The sequence below is a fragment of the Moschus berezovskii genome, chromosome 6, assembly GCF_049115385.1.
Source record: "Moschus berezovskii isolate FMDL1 chromosome 6, NW_MosBer_1.0, whole genome shotgun sequence".
Taxonomy (NCBI): Eukaryota; Metazoa; Chordata; class Mammalia; order Artiodactyla; family Moschidae; genus Moschus; species Moschus berezovskii.
In genome coordinates, this window is record NC_142465.1 from 21,822,029 (window position 1) to 21,845,701 (window position 23,673).

Below are 23,673 nucleotides of genomic sequence, written 5' to 3' on the forward strand. Positions count from 1 at the left end.
TTGCTTTTCCAACCAGCAATAGATAAAAGAGCTCACCTTACTTATACACTACTACCTTATAGTAGCTGCATGTTATTCTATCTGTCAATCATATATTTCATATAAATGGCATGCCTGCTTTTCATTCAGATGAATAGAACAAACTGCTTTTATTCATAACATTCCATCTAAAACATCAAAATCCAGTCATCTCACTGTTAACAGTCTAAGAACTCAAAGAAACAGCTGATGATTGTTATTTTGCTATTCACATATAAAGTTTTCAGTACCTGTAAGATATGTATTAAATATTCATTCTGAGAATTAATAATATTGGCACTAGATGGTGCTATCCCATCAGGTAAGTCTATTCCTTTAAACACAACATTTGATCCTTCTGTTTGTCGTAAAAGACTGGTTTCTTTTTCTAGATGATCTATCTGGAAACAAACAATTCAGAAATGAGAATCTCATCTCTTACACAAAAAGAAAAATTAAAAAGCAGTAACTTAGATTTCCTATTGGAGAAGGAAATGGCAACCCACTCCAGTGTTCTTGCCTGGAGGATCCCAGGGACGGGTGAGCCTGGTGGGCTGCCGTCTATGGGGTCACACAGAGTCGGACATGACTGAAGTGACTTAGCAGCAGCAGCAGCAGCAACTTAGATTTCCTAAACAGTAATTTTAACAAGTAGATAAATGAATGCTCTGCCTGGTATTAATTAAATTATATGTAATTTCTGCTTAGAGATGCCTAAGAATACATTTAAAATCTCTGTATCCTTTTCTATTTCCCTAGTGGCTCAAACAGTAAAGAATCTGCCTGCAATGCAGGAGACTAGGGTTTGATCCCTGGGTCAGGGAAGATCCCCTGGAGAAGGAAATGGAAACCCATTCCAGTGTTCTTGCCTGGAAAATCCCATGGACAGAGGAGCCTGGCAGGCTACAGTCCATGGGGTCGCAAAGAGTCAGACATGACAGCAACTAACACACAAACATTTTTACATTATAAGGTACTCATTTTCCACTAATTATATTTTTAAAATACAAACAGAAGCTTTTCTACTATGGAAAGAATTAATTCAAGGAGAATTTTCTCATAAAATAGTCATTAAAAAAAAAGAAATGTTTCACATTACACCTTTGTTCATAAACTTAGCATTTTCTTTTATTTTTAAAAAATCCTCACCTTTAAATGAGCTTTTGTCAACTGCTGAGAATAATTTATAGCCTCTTTCCGAGATTCTCTGAGTTCCTGTCTTAATTCTTCATTCCTTCCAGTAAGTTGATCAACTTGGGCTTTTAAATGCAGATTGGCATCAAATATTCCTTCTGCATTCTTTGATTCTATAGCCTAATATATTTATATTGAAGAAATGTAAAGAAAAACACTAAAATCACAGTATAATAATCTATGTTTAAATAACACATTAAAGCATTATACTACTCCCATGTATAATAATGTACACCAACTCTATCTCTTACAAATTTATAAAATACCAGTTAACCTACATCAGTATTACCAAGCATACTGATCACCTCATTCTAACAATTAACTAATATTGAGCTAACCCAAGTAGACTGATAGACCAGAAAAACAACTAAACAGGAACAAGATGACTAGGGTTCAAATATAAACCAATCTCTTGTTAGATGGACAAGTGACTTAAAATTCCTGAAATCTTATCTTCTTTATCTCTAAAGAAGGGGAAATAATGTTAGCTCTGTCTGCTTCACAAAGCTTTTATACAGTCAAAATGAGATAATTTATACGTAAATACTTTGAAACCATGAAGCATCTTAAAGTAAAACATAAGCAATGGAATGAAATAGCTACTACATTCAATTAGATAAAATTTTCACTGCTTCCTTTCCATACAATTGAAGCATACAAGATAACAAAAGCAAAGTATGATAAAAGTCTTATTCAAGAGTTCTGGATTAAAAAAAAATATATGTCAAATACTGAAGTTACCAACCCACTTCTAATACTATGTCTCAGATCAAACTCTATTCTACAAGGAGAACTCTATTTAGTGACCAAATAATGACAAAATTAGCAGCCCAGTAAAATTCTAACTTTTTCTATTTTAATTGACAGCCTCTGACTTTCCTAATACCACTGCTTCCATAGACTTCATCTGCTTCTCTTCTGGATTGTTAGTTTTGTTTTTTTCTGATTGATATGCCTCATCCAATGACATAACAGTACCTCCTCTAAGAGATCATCAGAATAGCACTTTAGATCAGATACCTGTTATGCACTTAAGTTCACTTTCTATTGCTATACGATATTTTTCAGGGTCCCTATTCACCGTCTAATTCAATCTCATTTTCCAAAAGGCCTTATAGACAACATGATGCTATTTATCAACAAGACAACTAACTAGACTACTTTGTCATCTGTCAGAGTACCTCCTTCTGCCTATTTCTTCCTGCTGTCCCTTTTGAATTAGTATAAATTATTACTTCATGTGGCCTGTTCTGATCTCCTTAGGCTAAAGGCTTACTCTTGGAAATCTACTGCCTTGAGTTAAATCCCAGATCACACTCTTGATGAGACTACATATGATTTTACTCATCTTGCTGCCTCTGTCTCAGCATGACCCTTAAAACAAAAAGTGGAGATGACAGAAGAAAGTATCGGTGAACTTGAAGACAAATCAATAGCAATTATGCAACTCGGAGAAAAAAAGATAAAATATTAGGGAAAAAAATGGACAGAGCCTCAGGGACTTGTGGGACAATGTCAAAAAGTCTAACATGTATCATTGGAGTCCTAGAGACAATGGGGCAGAAAAAAATAAGTGAAGAAATTAATGACAGAAAATTTCTCAATTGTGGTGAGTAACGTAAGTGAACAAGCTCAGGAAACCCCAAACAAGGCACACGCGCGCGCACACACACACACACACACACACCCTTTGGCACATTACAGTCACATTGGTGAAAACAAAATAAAAAGAGAAAGTTTTGAAGTAGTCTGAGAACTATACATTTCGTATGGTGGAATGACTCAAATGACAATAATGTTTCATGAGAAGCTGTGGAGACCAATGAGAGTGGGACAACATTTTTAAAGTGATGAAACAACAAAATAAAACTATTAATATAAAAATAACTTACATTAACTAGTCTCTCAAGACTGGGAATAATTAGAGATGTTTCCCCCCCTTTAACATCAGGCTCTTTCTGCATTTCCTTAAGAGCTTGCAATATTTCTTTCATACCTTCTTCAAGTTGCTTATTTTCTTCAGCTAATTCTTTTACTAAAAATGACATATTTATTGAATGAATGAGATTTACAATTTATAGTTTACACTAGGTATAAATTTATAATTATGCTATGCTATAGAGATGACAAGTATTTCACATACAGCAAAAATAACCCATCTACAAAATGTGAATACAAATAAATGTGCAAAAAAATTCAAGCATAAATCCAATGTGTAAATAGTTAAATAAAACTGGACACCTATTTAAATAATACACATATATATATATAGCTCATGGCTGAAAGAAATAAATCATAACCATACTTTGTTTTCACTTTAAAACTTTTACACCTATTATCTAACTTCACTTTCATTAGAGGACAAAAGAGAAAAAATAGACTCATCTATCATTATAATAAATTCATATTAATAACATTATCTGAAAAAGAAATATAGCAAGGCAAACCAAATAAATGAGAGATTGACATTGATACATTATAGACACAGTTTAAGGCTAAAACAGACTAGAGAACAGAATGTATTAAAGTCCTTTCAGACCCATAATTTTCAGTACAGGTTAAGTCAGTAAAGAAAAATAAGAGATAACAGTAACTTACATTTATTTTGAAATTTCGCTATTACTGTTCTACTTCTTTCTAAATCTCTTTCCTTTTCAATTAGTTCTCTTGAAAGAAATTCTTTCTAAACAAAACAAAGAGAAAATTGTCTTTTAATATTACAGTAGTTTATAGTTTTCAAGTTTGAAGAAAAGTTTGATCAACTGAAGTTTAAAATATCTAAAACAAACTACAGAAAACATAGCAGCAGTCATAAAAAATAATAAAATTTAAAAAGTGAAACAGGTTATGATCACCCCATCCACCTTCTCCCTCCCTGCAACACCATGGTAAACGCAAACAGATAATGAAGGTTTTTGTCTTTAGCACCACAATCATCTCTTTTAATGATCTGCCTTTACACTACCTGTTGTGCCTGGCTTCTATGACGTTCAAGCTCTATTTCTGCATTTCTATTCTGTGCTTCTTTGATCAATAAATCCTGTGCTATGACTTCATTCTAAAGAAACATGTAATAAATTAAGCAAGTTAATGAGCTCATCTCAAATGTACTGCATTTTTAGATTTTTAAAAGACAGAACGTCTATAAATTAGTGTTAATGTGCAAACGGAAAAATTATTACAATTGCTACTTATATAATTTTGTTAGAAAGTCATAAAAATGTTTTAACTGTTAATGTTTTGGGCATTGTGCTTTGTACCATTTATTAAATAAAAATTTTTTAAAAAATGAATTTTTAAAAATCCTAGGAATGTTATTTGGAGGATAGCTCACCTGAGATCTAAGAAATACTAGTTCTGTCCGTAGCTGTTCTATAAGATTTTCAAGTGGATCTATCTGAGGTAATTTTGATTGTGCAGTAACTGGCACAGGGTCCGGAACATTAACTTCAAGTTTACCTTTCCAGATCTCTGTTTGTAAGGGTACTTCACTTTTTCCTGTATCTTCTTTCAAATTGGTATCAGCAAAGTTGATTGGGGTATGAACCTGTTCATATTCTGATGTTGCTACTTGTGATTTATCGATGCCAGCTCTATTATCGTGAATTTGTTGACAAAATATTGCTGATTTTTGCCTAAGTGATAACTTCTGCATTAAATCTGAAGCTGTTGATAAGGCTTGTAAAGATGAATCACTGTTTTGTGTGAAATTAGTCTTTTCAAGTGCCTGACTGCTTCTTGTCACTTTCTTCAAAGACTCATCAGAAAGAGAACATAAATATTCGTTTATTTCTTCATGACTCTCTCTACTAAAAGTATTGATTAATGATTCTAGATTTCTTAAAGATTGTAGACAGGGTGCTTTAAAAATCTCCCTTATTGTAATAGTTTCTGGAGGTGAAATATTATCTTTCGCTTGTACAGATGAAGAATGTGTAGTTAAAGAGACGAAAGGATTCACTTCACTTTCTACACTCTGGTGAATTTCAGATAACATTCTCGATAACGATCCCATGGTCATATTCTCCTCCGGCTCATTCTGATATGACTGTGGAATACTGAATGATGATCTCCTATGTGGCAGCTCTACTTTATCTGAACTCCTAATCTGTATTCAGAGTAAACAACGTTTCATTAATCTTGGGATCTGAGACTTTTTAACAAGTATAAAAAAGAAGCAATGTCCAAAATGAGATAATAGGGGAAGAAATGAAAGCCTGATAATAATACTCATTCTCTCCACAATAGTAATACTTTATTATTTACCTTTGACTGTTCTTCACTCGTATTTTTGAGGCTCATTAAATCAGATTTTCTTTCTCCCATTCTATTCTCTTGACAAAAGTGTTCAGTTAGGTTCAGGTCCTCAGCAATTAATCCTACAAATAAAAAGAATTAACAAATGAGAAACATAAAAATAACTCTTTTATTATTCCAATATTTTAATGCTTTTTTTTTTTGGCTATGCCTCACAGTACGTGGGATCTTAAAGTTTCCAGACCAGGGATCAAACCTGCACCGCGTGCAGTGGAAGCATGGACTCTTAACCACTGGTAAGCCCCTAATACTTTAATTCTTAAAAACTAAATCAAGTTTTAACTCAAACAAAAGGTAAAATAATTATTTCCAAAATCCTTGATCCACATGTAGCTTCCTCTACAACTGCCTGATTTAGGCCAAATAAGATATTAATGAGAAACAATACAAATTCTATCTTCTCTATCATTCTTTTTCACATATTAATAAGTGCTAAAATAGTTAAAAGATATACACATAAAGAAACATAAATGATTACTAAATTGTTTATTAATAAAGTTTTGCCCTTTGAGAAATTTTTGATGTACTATAGAGAGCATAATGGTAAAAAAACATATATATATATTATTCAGAGATACTTGTGAGCTTGGGCCAAGTTAGAAAAAAAATTCTGTCTCTATGGTCTTCTTACAAAAAAGAAACAGCTATTAAAGAACTAATCCAACTGTTCTCTTTATATCATGTAAGGTAAATCAAAACAAAAAAGATGTTAATTTTTATTCAAAAAACATTACTTTCACTTAGCAAAGAATAATGTACAAAGAAAGCTTCCAGTGCACAGCTTTTAAGGAAAGAGAAAATATTAACATAATATATATTAACGAATTACTAAGTTTTATCATTACTAATCACAACATATTGTGATTGACTAGAAATTAGTAAGATTATACTATAAAGTTTTCTAAACTCCATGATTCTGAAGTTTGTTTTTTGTTCACTTATCTTATTATTCTTTTTAACTGTTTCAGATTTAGGACTGAACTCAATGACACTCATACACTCTCATCAGGCCATTATTTTAATTTATTAAACTTGTAGCAAAACCATAGGAATATAGCAATATTTCAAACTTACAGAAAATTCTAAATCCACACAATTCATTTTCCAATGATTCTTTAAAGGTTTGGAGTAACAGAGTATACCTGAAGCGACAGTTCTTTTTCCTTTTTCTTGAGCCATTTGACGAATTTTTTTCTTCAAATCAAGTCGTTCTTCCTCTAGACTTTCAATCTACAAGGTATAAACCATTAGTATTTCTCTTTGCTTCAACCAGGAAAATAACCAGTTGACTACTGCACTTGCCTCTTTCAAAAGAATCTGGTTTTCAGCTCTGTATTGCTGCTGTTTTAAACTTTTGCTATTTCTAAATTCAGTTAAATCAATCATTGTCGTTGGTTCAAGGCCTAAAATAAAAAGAAATATGATTAAAACCTTATTAATATTCAAATGAGCTATAAAAAACTTCATATAACAACTGGTTATCATCAAGCAATTGGTTATCATCTATTTAGCCAGCATCACTGAAGAACAGGGTACTTTTTGTGCAAGAATTCTTCAGGTATTTGAACTGTATAAGCTAAAATTTTATCACAATTTTTAATGGAAATCCTGACAAAAACATACTATGATCTGTCTTCTTCATGTTGGACTATCATAGCGGTACTATAATGTATTAAGAACAGAAGCTTTGGAATAAAACAGTTGGATTCAATTCCCACTTTTAATTAACTAGTTGTAGGGATAATATTGTATGTATGTATTTATATATGTATTTCTTTTTGGCTTATTGTCAGGGGTATAATAAAATTAACCCAAATAATTTATAGCTGTGTTTAGCACAGAGTAGTCATTATTAATATCAGTATCAATTATATTATCATGACTAGATCATGACTAGACTGACGTTCTCAGTGTGCCTCTTTCCTATTTCCCATTACTAAGACGCCACCATGCTCTGAAAACCAGATATCAAGATTGTCTCAATAATTATGAAGCAAGATTTGGGGCCTTTGAAATACAGAAAATCTGATGTTTGTGACTACCATCTAGATAGTTCAGTCATCTTTACGAACATCCAGATTGAAGTTGGTCATAATCTGACAGGTCAAATTGATTAGACTAACTCTAACTTGAGGTCCTGGCATGACTCTGGGTCCTAGTTACAAACGTTTACAAATAAATAGTATGTATAAAATATTTACTTTCATTTTTCCTTTGGAGAATAGTTTTTATAGGTGATCACTTTAACCCTAGAAGAGCATTAACTGGTATCTACCCAATATAATTAAATCATTATTTACAACTTTATTTTCATTTTCAAGTAGCAATTTACACTGGACTGTCATAACATTCAAACTAGTGAACTATTCACTAGTGAACTATTTACTGTTATCAATATACAAATTTTCAAGCTCTATTTACTAACTACTTCTTATAATCAGTAGTAACCTTCAACCTGAGTAAAACTTAATCTAAACTATAAAATTCAAGTATTTATCAAATAAAGTCTTTAAAAGGATTAAACAGTATTTCTAAATGTTCCCAACACTCATCTGAAGTTATAGCATTTTGCAAACTAACAAATTACTTTTGTTGAAAATGAAGGCAACTTTTAATATATGGTATTAAGTTAGTAGACTTTCATTTTTTAAACAAACAATTATTATTGAGGAGATATTGGACTGAATATAGCAATGATCCAGATCTGGCCAACTATCATCCCAATTCCATCAAATCCATAATCCCACTTCAATTGGAACAGTTCCAGTTTTACTAATTTTAAATATTTTTATAGGAGGAATTATTTGGAAAAAAAGGGTATTCAATTATTAAAAATAAAAATAAACAACAAAAAAAGGACTTGACAATAGGGTTAAGCAATCTCCACATCTTAAAAGATGACTTACCCATGCGCTCTCTAAGTGCCTCATTTTCATCAAGAAAATCATTGATCTTCAATTCAAGCTTATTGATTTCCTTTGTCAATACTTCAATCTCTCGATCTCTTATTTTAATTTGGTTTTTACAATTTTTTATTTCAAAAACAGCATCTTCTAAACCATAAACTCCCTGAAAAATACCCAATGTGATTTAAATATAACATTGTTTATTTGAATAAATTCTCAAGTTCATAAATTTGTTTTCTTATTAAGTCAAGGGGAAGTGCACATATAACTAAGATTTACATCTTTAAACTGTGTTTTTTTATGGTACTTTCAAAAAACAAATCCACTAGTAATAATAACAGGAAACGGAACAATTGACATTTCCCAGTACAGCATCCTAATAGCAAAGCAACTCAGAATATTACATATAAAAAACATTTAACAACATATGGAAAAATAACAGTAAGGGAGAATCAGCAATACCATTAGAATAAATAGGTTATCAGTTGTGTGATATAGCAGTAACCAGATTGAAAAATATAAAAAGTACAAAGTAAAGCTGTGTTGGCACAGTAGATAGCAAACCTGCCCCTGTTACAACTTATACACAATCAGTGGTGTCACATGGTGGTACAATGGCATAGATTACAAAGAATCGAATCCTGCTGCCTCAGCAAAGCTGATTATACGGGCAAAAGCCTTTAGCCAAATGGTTTGAAAACAATTTTCCTGCCAAAAAGTTAATGCTACACAGAAGTTTGAACACTTCAGTGTAAGTCAGTTAAGATAACCTTTATCATGAGATACGTCTGGAATGTTATTAAATGCACACAGTAAATGGCATAGAACAGTCTAACTTGAAGTGGCTCGGTGATTGACAAGATAAAAATACATACGGATTCATAATCTTTTAATCGCTTCAAAGTCTCAACCAGTTCTTTATCCTTCTCCCTAGCATCAGCCTCAGCCAGTTCAGCTGTTCTCTCAGCCTCTTTAGTTCTCTCTTCTAAAATTTGAACCTTGGACTGAATTTTCATATAATGAGTCCGCTGCGAAAGTGTTGAAGCTCCTACAGGGTAAAAATTAAAATCATCAATGAACTGAAGTGATTCTAATATGGGAAGGAGGAAGAGTGGTATGTCATTTAAAAAAGACCATTTAATATTATAAATTTATATTTATAAAATAACTCAAACTACTGCACATTTGCACTCATCTCACATGCTACTAAAGTAATGCTTAAAATTCTCCAAGCCAGGCTTCAGCAATACGTGAACCGTGAACTTCCATGTTCAAGCTGGTTTTAGAAAAGGCAGAGGAACCAGAGATCAAATTGCCAACAACCGATGGATCATGGAAAAAGCAAGAGAGTTCCAGAAAACCATCTATTTCTGCTTTATTGACTATGCCAAAGCCTTTGACTGTGTGGATCACAATAAACTGTGGAAAATTCTGAAAGAGATGGGAATACCAGACCACCTGACATGCCTCTTGAGAAACCTATATGCAGGTCAAGAAGCAATAGTTAGAACTGGACATGGAACAACAGACTGGCTCCAAATAGGAAAAGGAGTACTTCAAGGCTGTATATTCAGTTCAGTTCAGTTCAGTCGCTCAGTCGTGTCCGACTCTTTGCGACCTCATGAATCACAGCACGCCAGGCCTCCCTGTCCATCACCAACTCACGGAGTTCACTCAAACTCATGTCCATCGAGTCAGTGATGCCATCCAGCCATCTCATTCTCTGTCGTCCCTGTCTCCTCCTGCCCCCAATCCCTCCCAGCATCAGAGTCTTTTCCAGTGAGTCAACTTGTCGCATGAGGTGGTCAAAGTATTGGAGTTTCAGCTTTAGCACCAGTCCTCCCAATGAACACCCGGGATTGATCTCCTTTAGAATAGACTGGTTGGCTGTATATTGTCACCCTGCTTATTTAACTTATATGCAGAGTACATCATGAGAAACGCTGGGCTGGAGGAAGCACAAGCTGGAATCAAGATTGCCGGGAGAAATATCAATAACCTCAGATATGTAGATGACACCACCCTTATGGCAGAAAGTGAAGAACTAAAGAGTCTCTTGATGAAAGTGAAAGAGGAGAATGAAAAAGTTGGCTTATAACTCAACATTCTGAAAACAAAGATCATGGCATCTGGTCCCATCACTTCATGGGAAATAGATGGGGAAACAGTGGAAACAGTGTCAGACTTTATTTTTTGGGGCTCCAAAATCACTGCAGATGCTGACTGCAGCCATCAAATTAAAAGACGCTTACTCCTTGGAAGGAAAGTCATGAGCAACCTAGACAGCATATTAAAAAGCAGAGACATTACTTTGCCAACAAAGGTCCGTCTAGTCAAGGCTATGGTTTTTCCCGTGGTCATGTATGGATGTCAGAGTTGGACTGTGAAGAAAGCTGATCGCTGAAGAATTGATGCTTTTGAACTGTGGTATTGGAGAAGACTCTTGAGAATCCCTTGGACTGCAAGGAGATCCAACCAGTCCATCCTAACGGAGATCAGTCCTGGGTGTTCATTGCTAGGACTGATGCTGAAGGTTTTGAAACTCCAATACTTTGGCCACCTGATGCGAAGAGCTGACTCATTGAAAAAGACCCTGATGCTGGGAAAGATTGAGGGCAGGAGGAGAAGGGGATGACAGGATGAGATGGTTGGATGGCATCACCGACTCAATGGACATGTGTTTGGGTCGACTCCGGGAGTCGGTGATGGACGGGAGCAGCGTGGCATCCTGTGGTTCACGGGTTCACAAAGAGTCGGACATGACTGAGTAACTGAACTGAACTGAATTCAGCTTTATTAACAAAACTAAAAAGGATTCTAAGAAAATCTTCTTAGCTGAAATGGTATGGATTATAAAAGACTGGAAAGCACTGCTTTACAAGGAATGATCATTGTGGCCCATTGTGTCCACTAAATAGAACTATGGTCTTTTAGTTGGACACACGGCCACTTCAAATAAAGACTAAACTTCTACTTATATTTCAGTAGCCAAGGCTGGCATGTGACTAATGGATATAAACAGAAAGACCATGTGCACATTTTCAGGAAATGTTTTTTAAAGGAGAGGAGTGAAACTTTCTTTTCTCCTTCCTTCTGCCTGCCAGCTGGAATATGTACATTAGGGCTCCAGCCAGACTCAAACAGTCTTCTTATAACATTAGATGGAAACCACATGTTGAGATAGGCAGAGCAACAAGACAGTAGGGACCTGGTATCTGGTATTTGTACAACTAGCACACCAACCCTATACAAGTTGCCTCAACTTTGATTATATTATGGAAAAGTGCATTTCCATCCTGTTGAAACCACTGTCACATTTGATTTTTTTTTTCCTATCACTTGCAGTTAAACTTAACTGAAACTAGTTGCTAAAAATTCCTACTTGTACATCTTTCCAAACTGTTGCTAAGACCAAAATAAGCATTCCCATCATTTTAAAATTTACTGCCAATAATCACTCTTATCATAGTAAACATCTACTGAATTATACGGTTTATACTTATATAAGGCACTGGACTAGTGTGGGAGATCACACGTGTTTGTAAGAAGTGAGCCCTGCTCTTTGGAGAATGTAAAAGAGGCTGCTGTGCCCAAAATCTTCTCTCCCTTTCTTCTGCATTGTTGTTCAGCTGCTAAGTAGTGTCTGACTCTTTGCGACCCCGTGGACTGCAGCACGCCAGGCTCCTCTGTCCTTTACTACCTCTCGGAGTTTGCTCAAATTCATGTCCACTGAGTTGCTGATGCTATCTAATCATCTCATCCTCTGCCACCCCTTTCTCCTTTTGCCTTCAATCTTTCCCAGCATCAAAGTCTTTCCCAGTGACGTGGCTCTTAGCATCAGGTGACCAAAATACCGGAGCTTCAGCTTCAGCCATCAGTCCTTTCAATGAATATTCAGGGTTGATTTCCTTTAGGACTAACTGGCTTGATCTCCGTGCAGTCTGTAAGGACTTCTGCTGCATGACCCTTCGCAGTAAATTACTGACTGTCCTTCAGTACTCTTGCCTGGAGAATCCCATAGGCGGAGGAGCCTGGTAGGCTACAGTCCATGGGGTCGCTAAGAGTCACACACAACTGAGTGACTTCTCTTTCACTTCACTTTCATGCACTGGAGAAGGAAACGGCAACCCACTCCAGTATTCTTGCCTGGAGAATCCCGGGGACAGAGGAGCCTATTGGGCTGCTGTCTATGGGGTAGCACAGAGTCGGACAAGACTGACACGACTTAGCAGCAGCAGCAGCATCCTTCAGTACATGCTCTTTGCTTCTTGCCTCCTCTTGCTCTATCTTGCTGTTTGGGACTGGATGTGAGGGTAAAGTTCTATTTTACATGAGGCAAATGAAGGTAATACCCTAGAGGTTTTTACTGTCAGGACATCTACCCAACCACATTCAACTCCATGTATACACTCTAGCTTTCTTCCTGCTACTATGGGTAACTCTCTGTGCTCCTAAGCCTGCTACTCCAGTGAATACTAGATCCCATTCCATTGCCTCCTCAAGGCTATTAGTCCAGAAGTCCTTCTCTCATTCCCCTGCTTCATCAATTCATAAATTGCTTCTTCTTTAATGGATCTTCCCTATTAATGTAGACACATGATTATTTCATCCATTGAAAAAACACTTTTTACCCTTCTTCCCCCAAGATACCACTCTATTTCTCTCTTTTCCTTTGCAGAAACAGCCTTCAAGTCTTTGTGTTTGCCCTATTTCATCTCTGTATTTTCTCTTGAACTAAAAACAACCACTGATAAATCCAGTGGTTAATTTTCAGTGCTCCTCTTATCAGCAGCAATGAACACAGCACTGAACACAGCTGCTTATGCTCTTCCTTAACGACATTCCTCATGTGAGTTTCGGGGCTCCTTACACTTTTGGTTTTCCTCCCATCTCCCTGGTCTTTCCTTTTCAGTCTCCTTGGTAGTTCCTTTTTATCTCCCCAGGCTCTAAGGTAGAAGCATCCAGAGCTTGGTCTTAAGATTTTTCTTTTTAACCAACATTCTCTATCTTCTCCCTTGATCATCTCAGCCAGCTTCATGACTTCCACTACCATTTTTATGCATATAGTTCCCAAATTGGTATGTTTAGCCTAGACTATCCTCCTGCACCTGAGACTTTTATATACAAGTACCTACTAAATGGGTTTCCCTGGTGGCTCAGTCAGTAAAGAAACTGCCTGCAATGCAGGAGACTGCCTGCAGGAGAACTGGGTTTGATCTCGGGGTCAGGAAGATCCCCTGGAGGAGGAAATGGCAACCCACTCTAGTATTCTTGCCTGGGAAATCCAATAGATAGAGGAGACTGAGGGCAACAGTCCATGGAGTCACTAAAGTCAGACATGACTTAGCCACTAAACCACCACCACCACCACCACCTACTTAACACTTTCACTCAGATATCTAATAAGCATCTCTCACTTAACAAGTCTTGTTTAACTAAGTATCCGATCATCTCTAAACCTTCTCTTTCCACAGTCCTTCCCAGCCTTCAGACCAAAAACCTTGATAACTTTCTTACCTCTTACCGGTCAGCAAATTTCATTTCCATCACCTTCAAAATATATCCAGAACTGACTGCATATAACTTCACTGCTACCTTCATGCTTCTGGCTACCATCACCTTTCCCCAGGTTGCTACAATAGATTTACTGTAAGCAGGATTCCCTGCTTCTGTCCTTACCATCCCTCAAGTCTATGGCAAACAAAGTCCAAGTCAAACTACATCACTCCTTTCTTCAGAAACTTTCCTTGATATCCATTCTCACTTAAAAGAAGAGCCAAAGTCCTTGCAATGAACTGTAAGGCCCCATATGATACAGCCTTACCTCTCTGATTGCATACCAATGACTGCCCACCTGCTCACTCTACTCCAGCCAAAATGGCTTCTTTGCTGTCCCTCAAACATGCACCACGCACTCCTGCTTCAGTGCCCTGAGCTTATTTACCCCCTTCTCAGGAACATATGCATGGCTCCCTCCCTCAGTTCCTTTAAGTCTCTGTTTAAATATCTCCTCTGTTTAAATATCTCCTTTGCTTCACTATCTAAATTACAACCACACCTTCATCAACACCACCACCACTGTTACTTCACTTACACAAAAACACACACATAGACTCACTCATTATTTCCCATGTCATTTTTTTATCTTGGCAATCGTAATAAATGGACTTATTATGTCACGGAATTATGAACTGTTTGCATTAATGTGCTCTAGTATAACTATAGCATGCAGTGTTATGGAAATACAGGATCAATGTAAAATAAGGGTTTACTTTCAAAAGATTTGATGAGTTAAGTAAGCTTGCATGACCCAGAGTAGGGAGAAAATGACATTATCAAGTTGGGTAAGATTAATTCAAATGTTGACAAGTCAATTACTTTTGAAAAATCTCTGCAATAATGTTACACTTATCAAAAGTTTATTTTCTTTCATTCTCTGTTGATTACAAAAAGGAGGATAAATACTATCACCATTTTTCATTTCTTTTATACAGCCAATCTGGCAATAGAGGTTAATGTAATTTTCATCAGAGAAAATCTACAGAAAATACTGCCACCATTTACAAGTTTAAACACTAGTATCACATGTAAAGTAGTTAACAGTATCAGGTAAAATTTTTTTAAAATATGATAAAATTCAAATAGAGAAAAATCAACAATATATCTATTGCTACAACATAATTCCATTTTAATAAAAATAAAACATTTTTAGAATTTAACAGTATCGAACTGAACTGAACTGAAAATAAGTACATATTTATAAAACATTGAATTACCTTTATTTCTTTGGAGCTCATTTTTCAGATCTTCAATTATAAACGTATTTTTTTCCATTTCTTTTGTATATTGTTCAACTTGCTCAGTGAGCATTTTAATTTGACTATCTCGCTCTTGTATACCCTATAAAATATTTTGAATATCACATATTTTCACTTTCTGAATGTTAATACACAATTTAGAAGTAAGAGGGCTTCCCCTGTGGCTCAGCTGGTAAAGAATCCGCCTGCAATGTGGGAGACCCGGTTTTGATTCCTGGGTTGGGAAGATCCCCTGGATAAGGGAAAGGTTACCCACTCCAGAATTCTGGCCTGGAGAATTCCATGGACGGTATAGTCAATGGGGTTACAAAGAGTCAGACTCGACTGAGTGACTTTTACTAGAAGTAAGGAAAAGGCAGGTCTTGTTTTATTCAACAGAATTATAAAATAAACTTTTTATAAGTCAAAACTCTGTCTTTACTATTTTGTATACCTCAACTACACTAATCACTGTAGGTATACTGCTGTCTCTCCAGTACTTAAAGATAACACAAGGCTAGCACTCTGGCAAACAGAAGTTCCAGAACTCTCTAACGTTTGTGACATGACTTTGTGTCATTTTTCCTCATCATCCAACTGCCTTTTTATCGTTTTATGTTTCCGTTTTGCCTTGTGCTTATTCCCTTACCCAACTTCACTTTCACCCTTATAGTACACTTCATACGAAAATCTTGTCCTTTGCAACTGTCCTTATTCTCCAAATACTTCCTGCATTTCCTTCTTTCTTTTAGACTATGACTAAAGAAAACAGTTTATGCAAGTGTAACTTCTTTCCTTTTTTCCTTTCCTTCATTTTTGGTCATGCCACATGGCTTGCAAGATCTTAGTTCCCAGACCAGGGATCGAACTCAGGTCCCCTGAAGTGGACGCATGGAGTCCTAACCACTGGACTACTAGACATATATGAATATGTTGGTACTAAATATAAAAATTCTATGTAGTACAAATTATAGCCATATTTTAGTTTATTTCACATTGTATAGCATATTTCAGCACTAAAACACAGTATAATAAAGTTTAGTTAAGAGTATTAGGATATTTAAATTTCTAAAAGTTTTTAATAGTTCCTTATAAATAAATGTATTACCTGCATCAACAGAGAAAAATACACAAAATAATTCTATTCCTAACTCTAAATTATAATTTTTGCTTAGGAATGGATGGTATAAGAAACTTCTAAAGACTTTATTATCTACCCAAAGCTGCCAGTGACTAGATTAGGCACAGGAGATAAATGAGACAGTTCAGAGTTTCACTGCCAACTTTAATAAAACTCATTGACAAAACAAATTTTGAGAAAGTTTTACCTGTTGTAGAGCCATAACATTACTTTTATCAGCATCAAGCTGGGCATTTTTCAGTTTGTCCCGCAGACTATGTAACATTTGCTGATACTCAATAATTTCATCATCTTTAGAAGACAAAATTAACTAGAAATAAACAAAATAGGGTCTGTTACATAACAGCAAAATTAATAAACCATTCCTCATTTATGATCAATACTTCAATACATACCATTAGCAGATCAAGAAAATACAGGGAAAAAAATTTTGGAAGTGAGAAAATAGCAACAATTGGAATGACCATTGTCCCTTTTGTGCATACAGCCTGAAGTTCAAATAATGATTCAAAGATATACACGGTGCTTTTTCTTTTTAAGGAATTCAATCTTTTCATTTAAACAACTTCAAGTATCCAAAACCCATTCTTAAAACAAGAAGTTATAACTACCTCCCTGCAATTGAAAAGTGTGTACAACTAATCTTTAAAAAGAAAACATTAAAATGACATGAAGAAGCATAAATACCTTGAATGAATGAAAGAGGCATATGTACAAAGAAAACTTACAGTCATACAGTTATTAAAACGGAGAAGGCAATGGCAAGCCACTCCAGTACTCTTGCCTAGGAAATCCCATGGATGGAGGAGCCTGGTGGGCTACAGTCCATGGGGTCGCTAAGGGTCGGACACGACTGAGCGACTTCACTTTCACTTTTCACTTTCTTGCATTGGAGAAGGAAATGGCAACCCACTCCAGTGTTCTTGCCTGGAGAATCCCAGGGACGGGGGAACCTAGTGGGCTGCCGTCCATGGGGTCGCACAGAGTCAGACACGAATAAAGTGTCTGACTCTGTGCGACCCCATGGATGGCAACACTGGAGTGGGTTGCCATTTCCTTCTCCAATGTGTGAAAATGAAAGTGAAGTCGCTCAGTCTTGTCCGACTAGTAGTGACCCCATGGACTGTAGCCCACCAGGCTCCTCTGTCCATGGGATTTTCTAGACAAGAGTACTGGAGTGGCTTACCATTGCCTTCTCCGTTAGTAGCAGCAGCAGTTATTAAAAAGAACAAAGCAATACTATATGTACTGATGTAAACTAATCCTTAAAAGATACTAAGTAAAAACAAAGTGAAGAATACATTTACTAACTTCTCTCCTCCAAAATTAAATGATTAAAAACAACTCTAGAGGTCTAAACATGGCAGTTCTTAAAACTTTTCTAGCTAAGACATTTCATACACCTTTGGAAATGCCTAATAAAAATGTCACTAACCAGTACAAAGCCTTTAAAGAAAATTAAGACTAAAAATTGAAATATAAAATTAAAAGCTATTATAGCAATTAAAAAAAAGCACCTTCCACTCTTCTACTTTTGCATTGACAGCTGCCATGATTGGATCATCTTCTTCATTTTTTGCTTTCAGAAGATCTGTAAGCTCCTGCACCTAAAAGGCAACAATTATTTCAAGAATGTTGTAAAACAGTGTAACACAAACATATTTATTATAACTGAATATTTATACAAGTATTATACACAGTGATAAGCATACACATGCACATATATACATATATATTTAAAGGCATATTCATTACTGGAGCAGTTCTATAGCTAGGGTGACATGAAGTGGCCTGTGCATCTTTACAGTTGTAAAATTACTTTTTGTTATATGGTAATTCTATTTTTTGAGAGTCCCTTGTACTGCAAGGAGATCTAACCAGTCCATTCTAAAGGAGATCAATCCTGGGTGTTCACTGGAAGGACTGATGCTAAAGGTGAAACGCCAATACTTTGGCCACCTCATGCAACGAGTTTACTCACTGGAAAAAGAGTCTGATGCTAGGAGGGATTGGGGGTGGGAGGAGACGGGAACGACAGAGAATGAGATGGCTGGATGGCATCACCGACTCTGCGGACATGAGTTTGAGTGAACTCCGGGAGTTGGTGATGGACAGGGAGGCCTGGCGTGCTGTGATTCATGGGGTCGCAAAGAGTCGGACACGACTGAGCGACTGAACTGAACTGAACTGAATTATATTTTTAAGTATTACTCTATTTTTTAACAAGTTGAATCCTGTGTAAGTAGTGAACAACATACTGGTTTCTATGACATGCAGAGTGCATTTATTCTAAGGTGTAAACTTAAACTTTATGGTTCATAGGACCTCTAAGAGTCTTTAGTAGAAAACTCCCCAAATTAACAGCTTTGCAGGACTGCTGTCTATATATTCATTCAGATATCACCCATACATCCTACATGGCAAGAACTATAAGGAATGTGTAAGGAAACCAGAAAACCAAATAGAGACAAATACATCAGCATGGCAACATATTACAGTGTGAGATGGTATATTAGAGCATAAGACAAAATCTCATATCCTAGAAAGTTAAAGCACTGTCCAATTTCAAATAAACAGTAATGAGGCAATATGAAGTCTGTCCAAATAAGTTAATCTAACAAGAATCCTTACTTGAAGCCGGTAATGATCATTTTCTTTTTTTAACTGGTCCATCATACTATCTGTCTGATGCACAACAGCTTTCAATCTATTATATTCATCAGTCATCTTCTCCATTTCCTGGACCGACTCCTCTAAATTTTTTCTCATTTCTTGATTCTGAAGTTCAATTTTCTCATTAGCTTCTGTTAAAGTCTAGGAAAGATAAAGGCATTATAGTTAAAAACAATTTAATAAAACAAATTAAAATTAAAGAAATCAAGTGTTTGCTGGAGAAAATGGAACTTTATAGATATTTAGTATCAACTAAATCAAATTTACCAAATAAATTAAATATCAAGAAAACTATAACTAAGAATCTTAGTTCTTAAGAAATGCACAAGATAGACATAGAACCAGAATGAATGTGCAAGATTTGGAACTCCAAAGATGCAATTTATCTCATGTTTTACACATTTGCAGATTTACACTAAATATATCTAAATGTAGGTCTGAATACTGATTTACATTATCATGAAAGTTTTATAGCAAAGTATGGCTTTGAGCTGACGTCCACCCACTTCACCTGAATTTCATCCAGATACTGGACAAGTTCACAGTTCTTTTTAGACAATTGTGATCGGTAGTCACTGTCTTCTCCTCTTCTTGATAAAAGTGTTTCCTTTTGCGAATCTATTTGTTTTTGATAGTCAATAATATCCTGACGAAGCTGTTCATTCTGAAGGGAGATCAAACACAATATTCTATTTAAAAAGACTATCCAAAGAAAAAAAACTTCACCTCTAAATAATGATCTCAAAACACACCTTCAAAATCCCAAGGTTTCACAACACTTAAAGCCTCACCTTTTTCTTTAGACGTTTGTTCTCCAGAAAAGGACAAGAAGAGGGTAATTAGAAACAAGAAAGATAATATGTAATTAAGTATAATGATAAGAAATTAAAGGAAAAAAAGAAATTTTAGGAGAATAAGATATTATTTTGGATAATCAAAGAAAGAAAGAATATTAATTAGCAACCAAAACAAAAAACATTTTGATTATATTAAAAAATAAAAATTCATGATAAACAATGTATATTATTTGGCTCAGAAGAACCAAATAATTAACAGAATTTATAAGATTTTATAAGAAACAAAAGTTTTAAAAGAATGCCAGATAAAATAAGAGGAAGTAAGGCAGAAATCCACTCACATGTTGAGTTAGCAAACTAGCAAAGAACAGCTTAAAAAAGAAAGTAAGACTTACCCACGGAGATCTAACAAATGAAAGCAGTATTTAATGGCCTCACCTTTCTATTTATTTTCTATTTCGCTAAGACAAAGTCATATCATAAAAATCACAGTTCAAAAACATCAATTACTTAGGCAATTCCAGTTCTGGTTACAGAATTTATTTATGGAAACTTTTTTAATAAGTATCTTTGTTGAACCACCACAACTACTGAATTTTTTTTACCAACCTCTCTCCTTAATTTGCTGTTTTCATTTTCTGCCTCCTCATTTCGAAGAGCCAACTAAAATAGCAAAAAACAAATAAAAAAGATAAAATTCAGCAGTAATTCAATGTAATGTCAGGTTTTCAGTTTCTTGTCAATAAAGCACAGAATGTTTAATTACTGAGGACTTCATGTTGACCCAAGACATGAACAGTAAGCCAAAATTTTGAAAACTAAGTATAGGAAGGATTAAGCAGGTTGAGTTTAAAAAACAAAAAACTCTAACCAAAGGATACAGAAAACGAAACCATTACTCTTATTCTCCAGCCTAAAACCTATTAATGAGCAGTCTTCTGTCCAAGATCTCTACTGTTTTGCAGTTCGATCATCTGAGCTAAAAGACTTCGCTCTCAGGGAGCATTAAACTGCTTAGAAATACAAAGAAGTAAAACATAATGCTTAAAAAGAACCATGGATGCTTGGATTTTGGCTGGGGAAACTAAAAAGACATCATTGGGCCAACAGAGGAAATCTGATTATGGACTATCTATTAGAAAACAGCATTGAATTGATACTACATTTCCTGAGTATGCTAATTATATAAGTAGTTATATTGAAAAATACCTCTCCTTTCAGTGGAAATATACTGAAATATTTAAGAATAAAATATCAGAATATTTGTAATATCTAAATAAGAAGTATCACGATAGCTCACATTAACTCTCTTGGAACACCAAAAAAGAAGAGAGAGGGCAGCATGAGGAGGAGGGGAGGGGAGGGAAGCAGTCTGTCTGTGCAAAGATAGGGACAGAGAAAGCACATGCAGCACAGTGCTAACTGTATTGTTTTAGGTCACTAAATTGGTGATTATATTTGTTCCAACAGCAATAAGAAAGATAAATCAAAGCTCAATAAATTTACTTTCTGGATGAATTAAGCAATGAATGGAGCACTGTGCAATGTTCAAGTTGTTCCTTGGAAGGAAAATATACTGCCTCACCAGAATTCTGGGCCCCTGATGCTTGCTTTAAGCAACCAGCTCAGCTTTTTTTTTCTTTCTATTTGTTAATGCTTCCAGTTAAGATTTTGTTTGAACAAAGGTTTCCAAGGACAAGAAAGAAAAAAAGTTCACGCTTCTGAAAACTTGTAGTGTGATGGAAGGGGACAGAAGGTGGATCCAGAAAAACCTCTGAGCCCCTCACTGTGTGACTTCAAACAATCCAGTGAATCCTTCTGAGTATCTGTTTATCAGTGTCTACAATGACAATCATTTTTGTCTCCAGGTTCACAGAGTGCTGCAGCTGCTGCTAAGTCACTTCAGTCATGTCCAACTCTGTGCGACCCCATAGATGGCAGCCCACCAGGCTCCCCCATCCCTGGGATTCTCCAGGCAAGAACACTGGAGTGGGTTGCCATTTCCTTCTCCAATGCAAGAAAGTGAAAAGTGAAAGTGAAGTCGCTCAGTCGTGTCCGACGGACCTTTGTTGGCAAAGTAATGTCTCTGCTTTTTAATATGCTGTCTAGGTTGGTCATAACGTTCCTTCCAAGGAGTAAGCGTCTTTTAATTTCATGGCTGCAATCACCATCTGCAGTGATTTTGGAGCCCCCAGAAATAAAATCAGCCACTGTTTCCCCTGTATTTGCCATGAAGTGATGGGACCAGATGCCATGATCTTAGTTTTCTGAATGTTGAGCTTCAAGCCAACTTTTTCACTCTCCTCTTTCACTTTCATCAAGAGGCTTTTTAGTTCTTCACTTTCTGCCATAAGGGTAGTGTCATCTTAATATCTGAGGTTATTGATATTTCTCCTGGCTACCTTGATTCCAGCTTGTGCTTCTTCCAGCCCAGCGTTTCTCATGATGTACTCTGCATATAAGTTAAATAAGCAGGATGACAATACACAGCCTTGACGTACTCCTTTTTCTATTTGGAACCAGTCTGTAGTTCCATGTCCAGTTCTAACTGTTGCTTCTTGACCTGCATACAGATTTCTCAAGAGACAGGTCAAGTGGTCTGGTATTCCCATCTCTTTCAGAATTTTCCACAGTTTATTGTGATCCACACAGTCAAAGGCTTTGGCATAGTCAATAAAGCAGAAATAGATGGTTTTCTGGAACTCTCTTGCTCTTTCGATGATCCAGAGGATGTTGGCAATTTGATCTCTGGTTCCTCTGCCTTTTCTAAATCTAGCTTGAACATCTGGAATTTCACAGTTCACATATTGCTGAAGCCTGGCTTGGAGAATTTTGAGCATTATTTTACTAGTGTGTGAGATGAGTGCAATTGTAGTTTGAGTGTGGTAGTTTGAGCATTCTTTGGCATTGCCTTTCTTTGGGATTGGAATGAAAACCAACCTTTTCCAGTCCTGTAGCCACTGCTGACTTTTCCAAATTTGCTAACATATTGAGGATCCTCCAAACCCACATGCCCTGCATTTGCAGGTGGATTCTTTACCACTAAGCCACCATTCGTCACCTTTAGGTGGCATTAGTCTACACTTTTTTCACTGAAAAAACTATATAGATATTAACAGCTCACTTTTACATTATTTCCAAACTAATAAAATAGATACATCAAGAATGGGAATTTGGGACTTCACTGGAGATCCAGAGGTTAAGACTCCATGCTTCTAATGCAGGGGTCATGTGATTGATCCTTTGTTGGGGAACCAAAATCCCACATGTCCCATGGCACAGCCAAAAAAAAAAAAAAAAAAAGAATTGGAATGTTTTTCCTTATATATCAGTATGATGAATTCTTTTTAAATACCAACATTACCTCATAATCAATGTCATTTACTTATATTCATAACCATCTCTTTCTAAGAGAACAACGGACAAAATAAGATTATCAGGACATGATACAACATTGACCTTATAAAGGACACAAAAAGCTTCTGAGCATCAGGGATGGGACAACTAATACATGTATACACCAAATTTTTTACTAAGTCAGTGACAGTGGAGGCAAAAAAAGAAACCATACTATTTTCTAAAAGGAAATATAAATTTATCTGTAAAAATATAATTTTTTTCTCAAACTATAAGTGAACACTGAATGAATTATTTTATAAGTAACGAGTATAACATAAGAGGTAATAAACAACTATGCTTGTATAAAAGATGACACATTATGATTTAATATACGAATTGATTTACAAAATGGTGACAGTAACACTCTTTAAGAATGTCTATATTACAAAAAGTAAGGAATGCCTGAAAATAAAAAATTTGATTATTGAATA

General features: G+C 35.6%; 1 protein-coding gene across 5 annotated transcripts in view; it reads right to left on the reverse strand.

Annotated features, from left to right (window-relative positions):
• The window catches only part of CEP290 (centrosomal protein 290), a 90,202-nt gene that overhangs the window by 60,529 nt on the left and 6,000 nt on the right, over positions 1 to 23,673 (reverse strand). For 2 of the 5 annotated variants that reach the window (XM_088836840.1, XM_088836839.1), the window contains 18 exons: positions 20,453 to 20,506; positions 19,838 to 19,858; positions 19,558 to 19,710; positions 19,005 to 19,187; positions 17,891 to 17,980; positions 16,561 to 16,683; positions 15,212 to 15,335; positions 9,311 to 9,483; positions 8,436 to 8,598; positions 6,832 to 6,932; positions 6,672 to 6,759; positions 5,479 to 5,591; positions 4,547 to 5,320; positions 4,178 to 4,270; positions 3,811 to 3,895; positions 3,105 to 3,247; positions 1,168 to 1,332; positions 270 to 419 (listed from right to left, as the gene is read on the reverse strand). In XM_088836840.1, the coding sequence (XP_088692966.1) occupies positions 270 to 419; positions 1,168 to 1,332; positions 3,105 to 3,247; positions 3,811 to 3,895; positions 4,178 to 4,270; positions 4,547 to 5,320; positions 5,479 to 5,591; positions 6,672 to 6,759; positions 6,832 to 6,932; positions 8,436 to 8,598; positions 9,311 to 9,483; positions 15,212 to 15,335; positions 16,561 to 16,683; positions 17,891 to 17,980; positions 19,005 to 19,187; positions 19,558 to 19,710; positions 19,838 to 19,858; positions 20,453 to 20,506 (2,796 nt within the window). The remainder of the gene's footprint in view (positions 1 to 269; positions 420 to 1,167; positions 1,333 to 3,104; positions 3,248 to 3,810; positions 3,896 to 4,177; positions 4,271 to 4,546; positions 5,321 to 5,478; positions 5,592 to 6,671; positions 6,760 to 6,831; positions 6,933 to 8,435; positions 8,599 to 9,310; positions 9,484 to 15,211; positions 15,336 to 16,560; positions 16,684 to 17,890; positions 17,981 to 19,004; positions 19,188 to 19,557; positions 19,711 to 19,837; positions 19,859 to 20,452; positions 20,507 to 23,673) is intronic. The other 3 variants (XM_088836841.1, XM_088836842.1, XM_088836844.1) reach the window with 3 other exon arrangements.